At 40.0% G+C, this 10,998-nt stretch overlaps 2 protein-coding genes across 3 annotated transcripts; both read right to left on the reverse strand.

The window, feature by feature from the left end:
- Positions 1 to 956: 956 nt before the first annotated feature.
- LOC111432678 lies at positions 957 to 2,165 on the reverse strand. Its single transcript, XM_023069601.1, has 2 exons — positions 1,934 to 2,165; positions 957 to 1,492 (listed from the first exon to the last, which is right to left on the reverse strand). Exons 1-2 carry the CDS (start codon positions 2,007 to 2,009, stop codon positions 1,245 to 1,247), a joined length of 324 nt encoding a protein of 107 aa, XP_022925369.1. The 5' UTR covers positions 2,010 to 2,165; the 3' UTR covers positions 957 to 1,244.
- A 1,199-nt stretch (positions 2,166 to 3,364) lies between these two features.
- On the reverse strand, positions 3,365 to 9,164 carry LOC111432779. Of its 2 annotated transcripts, none has more exons than XM_023069724.1 (4): positions 8,770 to 9,164; positions 6,402 to 7,036; positions 4,924 to 5,439; positions 3,365 to 3,592 (listed from the first exon to the last, which is right to left on the reverse strand). In XM_023069724.1, exons 1-4 carry the CDS (start codon positions 9,101 to 9,103, stop codon positions 3,425 to 3,427), a joined length of 1,653 nt encoding a protein of 550 aa, XP_022925492.1. In that variant the 5' UTR covers positions 9,104 to 9,164; the 3' UTR covers positions 3,365 to 3,424. The 2 variants fall into 2 exon arrangements, with proteins under 2 accessions (XP_022925492.1, XP_022925493.1); XM_023069725.1 differs by having other exon boundaries at positions 6,402 to 7,033; positions 8,770 to 9,163.
- Positions 9,165 to 10,998: the final 1,834 nt, after the last annotated feature.

Here is a 10,998-nt window from a genome sequence, read left to right on the forward strand (position 1 = left end):
TTTTCAACTTTCAAACCAACCTCCTCAGACTTTTCTTATACTAATAGATATCTGAAGGCTACAAACTTAGTGTCAATAGAAAACAAAAATCAGATGGCTTTGACAGTTTCTCATCAATGGAGCGTCCTTCTTCAACGCATAAGAAAATACAATTTGGTGTAAGTTTGACAAAGTATCATGAAACTCTAACTTGGCAGCCTCCTATTGGCTTATATCTGTAATAGCTTTACAAGCTCTGCATCAAAAGGTAACTAATGTTATCTAACAGGTTTACATCTCTAAAGTTTCGGTTCACACCGTTGTAACTATTTATTACTATCAATGATACCGAAATAGTGAAATTCAAATTTTTCTTCAGAATCAAATGTCTTGAATCTTGATCATGAAGCTCGAAAGGGAAAGCCCAAAAAAGACAATATTTACTAGCAGTGAAGCTCAAAAGGGAAAGTCTATAAAGGACAATATTTGCTCACTGTGAACTTAAGCTGTTACAAATGGTGCCAGAGTTAGACACTAGCCCCAAAAGGGGGTGGACACGAGGCAGTGTGTCAACACAAGGACACTGGATCCCGAAGAGGGGTGGATTGGGGGGTCCCACATCAATTGGAGAAGGGAACGAGTGCTAGCAAGGATGCTAGACCCCGAAGGGGGTGGGTTGTAAGATCCTACATCTGTTAGGGAGGAGAACAAAGCAATCTTAATAAGGGTGTAGAAACCTCTCCCTAGTAACGTGTTTTAAAAACCTTGAGGGGAAGCCCGAAAGCCCCCTCAAGGGAAAGCCTAAAATGGACAATTTCTGCTAACGGTGGGCATGAAAATCAAAGTTCTCAAACAATGGAAATCTATAATATCGCTCGCTACATTATATACATCCATTTTGAAAATGAAAATCTTCTCATTCTTCAGAACATGGCTAGCTCAACAGCATATACTCTGAATCACAATTACTCAGCCCATAGAAAAATTGAACATGTATTTACCAATGGAACCAATTCACTAAACAATGACTGATATTTGAGACATGCCTCAGATATCATGAAAGATTGAAGGAGAAACAACTTATTCAAAACTAGTTGACACGAAAAAATTTGCTATGATTTAACGAGCTCAGCTCATCCAGAAACAAAATAGGATAAGATCAAAAAGCTTGTATACATCATTAAACAAAAGGCAAAGGAATCAACAATGTGCACCTCCTCTTAGTTAGTCGAACATTGAGAATGGACGGATGAGTATCGTGGAGCTCAATCTCGAAGGCCGAGTTCGAGTTCGAGTTCATCATCATCTTCAAACAGCTTGAGAAGACGGGCATGTTGTTCTTCTCTTTTCTTCCTTTGCCATATCTTGCATAGAATCACAGAAAAGGCAATCACAGTTACCACTCCTAGACATATGAGTACTATCTTGATCCCCATCGATCGGCTCCTCCAACCATCGCCCTTTTTAGCTTTACCATCACCATTTTCAGCACTTGAATGCTCATCTGCCAACACTATAAACACAACAAAAACCAAAAACCAGAAAACTCCTCTGTTCATTCAACGAGAATTCGAGGTCTACAAAACACATTCAAATTGGAATTAAATTATCAGGATTTCAATGTCTCCTCAAGAAACACGAATACAGAACAAAGAGGCAAAAAAAATGGGGAAAAGTGAAGTAATCTTCGAAGAAATTGCAATGAAATTCTCGATTCATCTCTCTTTGATTATTTCTATTCAAATGCGATATATCATTAAAAAAAACAAAACAATTCCCTAAGTCATTACGCAGAATAATGCTACCGCAAATGCAAAAATCATCGAGTATTGAGACAAAAAAATTCAATAGAAAAAGCGACAAACAATCATCATAGCTACAAATCATCAAGAAATTCATCCCGATTTAGCTACCGGATTCAGAGAAGTTGAAAAGCGAAAAGAGGGATTTGTACCTGAAAGAGAATGGAGAGAAAGAGAGAAAAGGAAGGAGAGGAATTGCAGAGATCTGGAGCTTTGAGATCGAGACATCCCTTCCCCGATCTCTGCAAGGTCTTGGAGGAGAATGAATTGGTTGGGATTTCTTCAGAAGGAAACCGGGAAAGGTTGATAATGGCGGATTTTTCGTCAAGTTCTTTCCTAAATGTGGATTGGAGGGAGTTGGGTCAGCGGTAACGGGCAGCTAACGTAAATTAGTACCCAAACCTTTATATAATGGTCAAATACTTTAGAATAGTAATAAGGAAAAATAAATATTATAAAAACAAATATATATATTAAAACGTGTCCATTTTTATTATATATTAAATTTTTTAATGGATAATTTCTATTTTTCTTAAAAAAATATATAAAATATCCTAATAAATCTAAAATTATTATATAAACAAATATATATATATATATATATATGTATGTATCTATATATATGTATGTATGTATGTATGTATGTATCTTTATGTATGTATATGTATGTATGTTTGTCATATATGTATATGTATGTTTGTATGTATGTATATATATATATGTTTGTATGTATGTATGTATGTATTTATATACCTATATAAAGTGAGTGGATAGAGGTGAGGCGAGGATTTGACAGAGATGTTAATGAGGAAGTCTTTGTCCATGTTTAGCTGATAGGGAGAAATCTCTTCTGGCTTTCTCTCTTCTGGTTCTCATGAGGTCGGATATCTCTAATTTTGAACGTACTGAATTGTTTGTTGAGGATTATGGAAAGGAGTAATCCTCCGATCATTGATTTATAAATACAGAACACTATCTCCCTACCCGATAGTTATATGCAGTAGTCCTACGATCATTTTGAAATCTCTCTGCCCCCGTTTTCTAAAAATTTCTTCTTGAATCGGGGTTAGAGGCTCGAGCATACGTCGCTTGGCCATAAGCGATACAAGAACGAATAGGCTTAACTCACTTGTTGCTGGGAAGTGAGTGCCGCACAAACGCAAATCCGCTGCCATCAAAGTGCGGTTGTGACAAGGGCAATATTTCAACTACAAATGGCTGTTGGGAGCGGATTTCGACTTTCTCACTAACTCTCTCGAGAGAACCCTAAACCCCATTTCCTTTTTCTCTCATTCTTTTCTTTTCTTTCTTTCTTTTCCTTCATCATTTACCATTTAATTGGAGCTAATGCAAACCCGAGATTAGACAAAGGGGTCAAAATGACCAATTTACCCCTCTCGATTGACTTTGACAATTTTTTCTAATTTTTCGCTCTTTATTTTTACATTTTTCTTGAATTTGTGGAATTTTTCTAAGCATTTGACTTAAAATATTTTATTTATATAAAATTTTGATAACATTTCACGCATCCATTTGATTTCCCGACATTCTCGGGCATTATAAATAAAATCTTAAACCAAACCGCTCCGAAAATGGTAAGTAGTTTTAAACGATATCAATGGAGGAAGATGACATTAGATATGTTACATTAGAAGAGAAGAAGAGCAGCAATTGGCATCCCTAGCATCTGGTGGAACAATAACATCAAAATCACTTACACTCCACTCTGCTGTTGATCCTTCACTGATATATATTTCTGTACCGACATTGATCGACGTCCATATCCGCCTTGCTGGCTTCGTTCCCGGATCCTACATCGACAAGAAGAACTCGGTTTCTAATCGAATTTCATATGAGCATCAAAGTTCATGTCGAATTGTAATGAATAACATTGAGATTTGACATGGGGACTAATTGATAGTTGTTTTTTTCGTTTATAAGCTATAAATTCTCGCTTTCAAATACTATACTAGACATCATTAGTTCAATAGATGTGAGATCTCATATCGGTTGGAGAGGGGAACGAAGCGGTTTTTATAAAGGGGTTGAAATCTCTTTCTAGAAATCATAAGGGAAAGTTCGAAAGGGAAAACTCAAAGAGGACAATATCAGATAGCAGTGGGCTTGGGTTGTTACAAATGGTATCAGAGCTAGACATGGAGCGATGTGGATGTGTCAGTGAGGACGCTGGCCCCGAAGGGGGTGGATTGTGAGGTCCCATGTTGATTGGAGAGGGGAACGAGTGCCAGCGAGGACGCTAGACCCTAAAGGGGGTGGATTGTGGGATCCCACGTCGAGTGGAGAAGAGAATGAAACATTTTTTATAAGGGGGTGGAAACTTCTCCCTAGCATACGTGTTTTAAAAACCTTGAGGGGAAGCTTGAAAAGGAAAGCCCTAGTTGGACTCCAAAGGGGGTGGATTGTGAGATCCAACGTCGGTTGGAGAGGGGAATGAAATATTTTTTATTAGGATGTGGAAACCTCTCCCCAGTAAACGCGTTTTAAAAACCTTGGGGGAAGTCCGAACAGGAAAGCCCAAAGAGGATAACGCGTTTTAAAAACCTTCCAGGGAAGCTCGAAAGAGAAAGTTCAAAAACGACAATATCTGCATTTTAAAAACCTAAGAGGAAGCTCGAAATGGAAAGTCCAAAAAGAACAATATATGTTAACGATGGGCTTGGGCTATTACAAATAATATCAGAGCTAAACATCGGGCAGTGTGCCAGCAAGGACGATAGGCTTGAAGAAGGGGGAACGAGTGCCAACAAGGACACTGGAGAGGGGAACGAGTGTCAGTGAGGACGCTAAGACCCGAAGGGGGTAGATTGTGAGATCCCACATCGGTTGGAGAGGGGAACAAATCATTTTTTATAAGAGTGTGAAAACCTCTTCCTAGCAGACCCATTTTAAAAAACTTGACGGAAAGCTCGAAAGGGAAAGTCTAAAGAGAACTATATTCCAGTTAGGGACGGATTATATCGACAAAACTAGCAAGTTCTTAGACTAAAATTTTAATTTAACCTCGACAAGATACTCATTAAACAACGAGTTTCAAACTCTAATTTTAGAATCATACGTAACTTGCAGTTCATCAGAACGAGAAGAAACGTCGAGCGATATCGAGCCAAAAAAGAAGATTTACCTGGTAGAAGTATAAGCGGTTCGACAAAGCTCCGACGTCGAGCTCCCAAGTTCTTGGATCTCCAATCCATCCATCTCCTTGCTTCATTGGATAGCCATGTACACCCCATTCAGGATGTGGTAGAATTTGTATCAACTCTTGAGCCTGTGGGTTGCTATATGGATCACAAATATCATATGGTTTCTCCAAATGCATACCATTTCCAGGGCTGCAGTACAAATGATAAGCTGAATATGGAAATCTTGATGTCTCATTCCTATATATCTTCTCACCCGAAGCTCGAACATGATAAGGTGGACACGACACGAGATTGCTCGGCCTGCACCAGCTCGTAGTTTCCGGGTTGATAATCATTTCACTGTATCGAGTTACGTCGGTCGTAGTGTCGCCATTGCAAGCATCTCCATTGTTCTTCCAACAACTTCCTATGTCGATGAGATAGAATTGGCTATTTTTTCCGCCTCCACTTTTAACGTCGAGCGTTAACCTCACTTTGAAATTCGGCGACTCGGGCAACTGAAAATTTGAACTCAAAATTATACAATAGACATCAAACACGAAGTATGTTGGAAATGACCCACGATCGAAATATGTCGAAACAAATAAGGAATAACAACTTGAGGGTGTTGGATGAAAGTCCCACCGTTTATAATCAAGGAATACTATCTCTATTGGTACGAGGCCCAAAGCAAAGCCATGAGAGATTATGCTCTAAGCGGACAATATCGTACCATTATGGAGAGTCGTGTTCAACTAACATGGTATCAGAGTCATGCCCTAAATTTAACAATGTCAATAGATTCCTCAAATGTCAAACAAAAGTATCGAGCCTCGAAGGCATAGTAAAACATGACTAAGACTCCAAAAGAAAAGGAGTCGAGGCTCGATTAAGGGGAGGCGTACTTTGTTCGAGAAGAGGTGTTGAATGAAAGTCTCACCATTTATAATCAAGGAATACTATCTCCATCGGTATGAGGCCTTTTGAGGAAGCCCAAAGCAAAGCCACGAGAGCTTATGCTCAAAGTGGACAATATCATACCGTTGTGGAGAGTCGTGTTCAACTAACATGGTATCAAAGTCATCCCCTAAACTTAGCCATGTCAATGGAATCCTCAAATGTCGAACAGAAGTATTGTGAGTCTCGAAGGCATAGTAAAACATGACTAGACTCCAAAAGAAAAGGAGTCGAGCCTCGATTAAGGGGAGGCGTACTTTGTTCGAGGGGAGGTGTTGGATGAAAGTCTCACCGTTTATAATCAAGGAATACTATCTCCATTGGTATGAGGCCCAAAGCAAAGCCATGAGAGCTTATGCTCAAAGTGGACAATCTCGTACTATTGTGGAGAGTAGTGTTCAACTAACCGACGGGAGAGAGCTTTTGAACGGAGAAACTTTAAGCACTTAGCTTTTCAATTTTTATTTTTTTTTTTTTTGTTGTTGTGAACACAAAATAGATCAATAGAGGACGGATGACACACCTTTCTCATAATGCCCCGACCGTCGTAGTGATATCCACCGTTGAAACCCATGGTGGCATCGGATCGAAGGTAGAGCATAAGCCAAGGATATTTCGAAGACGTCGTTAATCGGTTCGAGAATATCCAGCTCCCTGAACTAACATTCTTGTGCCAAGAGACTGAAAAGTAAGAGTTCTTCCCTATACCATTACTCAGATCAGCATCTAGTTCATAAGTTCCATAGAAACCGCCTGTTAACGAAACCATTCGTTTGTCGAACGACACTAATCTCGAGTAGTTATGATAAACAAGAGGCTGGTTCATACAACCTTCCCCGAAACACGGGAACGTTCGATCGGTTATAATTTTACGAACGTTCTTACCATTTTCAGAGCAGAGAGTCGAGTTCTTGTCAAAATTTCCATTTTTTAGCATAATCATCCAGAAACTCCATGGATTTGATGAATCATGAACCTCGCATAATGAACCGAGATAGCGTTCCTTCTCCACAACGTACAAATCTGGATCGACGTATGGCTTAAAACGCTCTGATGGGAATTTTTCACCAGCTCCAAGTTTGTTATCTGACTCGTTTACTTTGTGGAGTACTATACAGTTGCTATCACTTCCATGACCAAAACAATCTTGTTTATCTGCTAAAACACCAAGAACAAAGACTTCACAACAGCTAGATAATCATAACTTTTGTTCGATTTAAAATAAAAAAGTGAATCAATTTGGATCTCTACGATTATATAATTGTCTACTTTGAACGTTCGTTCATGTGATGTTACTTCTAAATGTTAGGAATCACGAACTCCACAATGGTATGATATTGTTCACTCTGAGTATAAGCTCTCGTGGCTTAGCTTTTGGTTTCCCAAAATGATCTCGTACCAATGGAGATGTATTCCTTACTTATAAGCTCATGATCATCCTCTTAATTAGCCGATGAACTGCAACGGCCCAAGCTCACTACTACTAGATATTGTCTTCTTTGGGCGGTCCTCTTTGGGTTTTCCTGTTCGGGTTTCCCCTCAAGGTTTTTAAAATGCGTATGCTAAAGAGACGTTTCTACACCCTTATAAAGAATGTTTTGTTCTCCTCATCAACTAATGTGAGATCTCATAATCCACCCCTCGAGGCCTAGCGTCTTCGCTAATACTCGTTCCCTTCTTCAATCGATGTGGGACCCCTTGATCCACCCCCTTTTGAGGCCCAGCGTCCTTACTGGCACACTGCCTCGCGTCCACCTCCTTCGGAGTTCAGCTTCCTCGCTGGCACATCACCCGGTGTCTCTCTCTGATACCATTTGTAACGGCTCAAGCCTATCGCTAGCAAATATTGTCCTTTTCGGCTTTCCCTTTTGGGTTTTCTCTCAAGTTTTTAAAACGCATATGCTAGGGAAAGGTTTCCACACCCTCATAAGGAATGTTTCATTCTCCTCCCCAACCGATGTAGGATCTCACAATCCACCCCCTTTCGGGGTCCAGTGTTCTTGCTAGCACACCGCCTCGTGTCCACCACCTCGAGGCTTAGCCTCCTCGCTGGCACATCGCCTGGTGTCTAACTCTGATACCATTTATAACGGCCCAAATCCACCGCTAGTAGATATTGTCCTCTTAGGCTTTCCCTTCAAGGTTTTTAAAACACATTTGCTAGGGAGAGGTTTCCACACCGAACGTTTCATTCTCCTTCCCAACTGATGTGGGGTCTCACAAATTCACCCCCTTCGGAACCCAGCATCCTTGCTAGCACACTGCCTCGCGTCCACCCCCTCCAGGGTTCATCCTCCTCGGTGGCACATCGCCCAGTGTCTAGCTCTGATACCATTTGTAACGTCTCAAACCCACCACTAGCAAATATTGTCCTCTTGAACTTTCCTTTCAAGGTTTTCAAAATGCATCTACTAAGGCGTGGTAGTAAGAGGTTTCCACACCCTTATAAAGAATGCTTCGTTCTCCTCCCGAACCAACGTGGGATCTCACACCAACCATCCTCAACACTCATACTTAAAACGCCTGGTATAAACAGCTATATTGTCCAATTTTTTCAATTTCTGACTGACATACCCAAGATTCATATCCACAAAAAATGGCAAACAAGTTGCTCAAGAATGTAGAAAATGAACAACAGAGTTACATATTTACCAAATCAAGCCAAAGAACAGTCAGAATGCAGGAATTCATAAGAGAATCAAATACATTCCTCAATTTTTCGTTGGATGAAAGTCCCACGTCGGCTAATTTAAGGAATGATCATGGGTTTCTACTCAAGAAATACTATCGGAAGCCCAAACCAACACCACGAGAGATTATGCTCAAAATGGACGATATCATACCTAACAAACACAAGCAAGTGAGGCACATAGCTCAGAAGAATTGCATACCAGAAGCAAGCGGGGCGCGCAAATCAGCACAATCAGCCAATCGAGGGCTACCCATTTGAGGAGCTTCAGCTCCCACTTCATTACAAAAGTTCCATGCCTCAAAAGCAACTCTAACATTTGGGTTCTTCATTCCAGGGTCTCCAATGGCGGATATGAACTCTAACGCTTCATGAGATGAACAATGGGTCAAATTCAGAAAAAATTGCAGAAGCAGGAGGAAGAAGGAAGATGAAAACAGAGAACCCATTTCGCAATATGATCCAAAAAGGAGAAAATGAGGGTTGCTTTGAAGTAAAGATTGAAGAACATGTCTTGTAGTGACATTGATGAGCATGGTGCAGCTTCGTGGTTGCCACTAAGCACTTGAATTCTGAGTAGATGGCGACGTTCAATACAAATTTATCTTTCTCTGATCTATTTTAGAATGGGTTTGCTTTACTTTCTGCAATTCAGAGTACTTTTCCTCTAAATTTAGTTTCTTTTTTCGGGAAAAAGCCCCCTCCATTTGAGAAAATTACTCATTTTTTATCTCTTTAAGACAATAATTGATGCATATTGTAACGATTTGAGCTTCCGAGTATCTCACAATTCACCTATTTTTCGAGGCCTAATGTCTTTACTGGTACACTGACTCGTGTCCACATCTTTGGGCTTAACCTCCTCGTTGGCACAGCGCCTAGTATTTGGCTTTGATACCATTTGTAATAGCTCAAGCCCACCGGTAGTCGATATGCTCCTCTTTGGGCTTTCTCCAGCCGATATTCTCCTTTTCGAGCTTTCCCTCAAGATTTTTCCTTTTCGAGCTAACACATCACCTGGTGTCTGGCTCTGATACCATTTGTAATGGTCCAAGCACACCGCTAGCCGATATTCTCCTCTTTGGGCTTTCCTTTTCGAGCTTCCCCTCAAGGTTTTTCCTCTTCGAGCTGGCACATCGTCTGATGTTTGCCTCTGATACCATTTATAATAGCCCAAGCCCACTGTTAGCCAATATTTTCCTCTTTGGGCTTTTCTTTTTTGAGCTTGCCCTCAAGGTTTTTAAAATACTAGTAGGGAGAAGTTTCCACACCCCGTAAAGAATGCTTAGTTCTTCTCTCGTAGGGAGAAGTTTCACACCCTTGTAAAGAATGCTTGGTTATTCTCTGGTAGGGAGAGGTTTCACACCCCTATAAAGAATGCTTAGTTCTTCTCCCCCAATCGATTTGGGTTCTCACAATCCACCCTACTCTGGGGCCTAGCATCCTTGTTGGCATACCACCTCATGTCTACCCAACATCCTTATTGGCACGCCGCCTCATGTCTACCCCTTCACGGCTTAACCTCCTTGCTAAAACATTGCCACATGTCTAACTCTAATACCATTTATAACTACCCAAGCCCACAACTAATAGATATTTTTCTCTTTGAGCTTTCCTCCTTTGAGCTTCTCCTCAAAGTTTTTAAAACGCGTACGCTAGGGAAAGGTTTCCACACACGAATATTTCATTCTCCTCCCCAAATGATGTGGGATCTCACACTTATCGATTGAGTTATCTCTGGATTGATACAAAAATAACAATTTTAAACGGAGGCTTTTGTAAAAAATTGATTTGAAGATTACTTTTCTTCGTTGTCTTTATTCTCGAATTCTCCTTTAGTCATCAATAAAACCTTTAGTCAAATTCCTCGAATTTTCTCTCTCCTCTTTTTTGTGTTCATCTTGATGAGTCTCTTTTTTTTGTATTGATCAAGTGTATGCATTGTTGTGCAATCCTAACACATTAAGTATGCACATCCTTATAGATAGGAATGAAGATTAAGTCTAAAATAGGTATTAATGTCGTTCTAATGCGTATAGATAATAATATAGACACTAATCATTACGAGAACAATATTGCACATTTAGATTACATTTTTGAAGACAACAACAAGTGGCAAAAGAACTAAGGAATGTCCCATGGGAACATTCCCCAGCAACATACTAAGTCTCCCAAATGCAAAGAAAAATATGAAGCATCAACATTCATAGGTTACCAAAAACACTAAAAAGTAGAAGGATTTAGTAAGAAAGGGAGAGAAATTGTTGGGAGGGAGTCCCAAAAATGATAATGGGTTTAGAAGCAATGAATACTATCTCCATGATAGTTTAAGCTCAAGGTGGACAATATCATACTATTGTGGAGAGTTCTGATTCCTAACACAAATCACTAGATTTCCAGCACACGTTGGTAAGCCCTCGTTCTTTGAGTC

This window comes from Cucurbita moschata, unplaced genomic scaffold (assembly GCF_002738365.1).
Source record: "Cucurbita moschata cultivar Rifu unplaced genomic scaffold, Cmos_1.0 Cmo_Scf00040, whole genome shotgun sequence".
Classification (NCBI taxonomy): domain Eukaryota; kingdom Viridiplantae; phylum Streptophyta; class Magnoliopsida; order Cucurbitales; family Cucurbitaceae; genus Cucurbita; species Cucurbita moschata.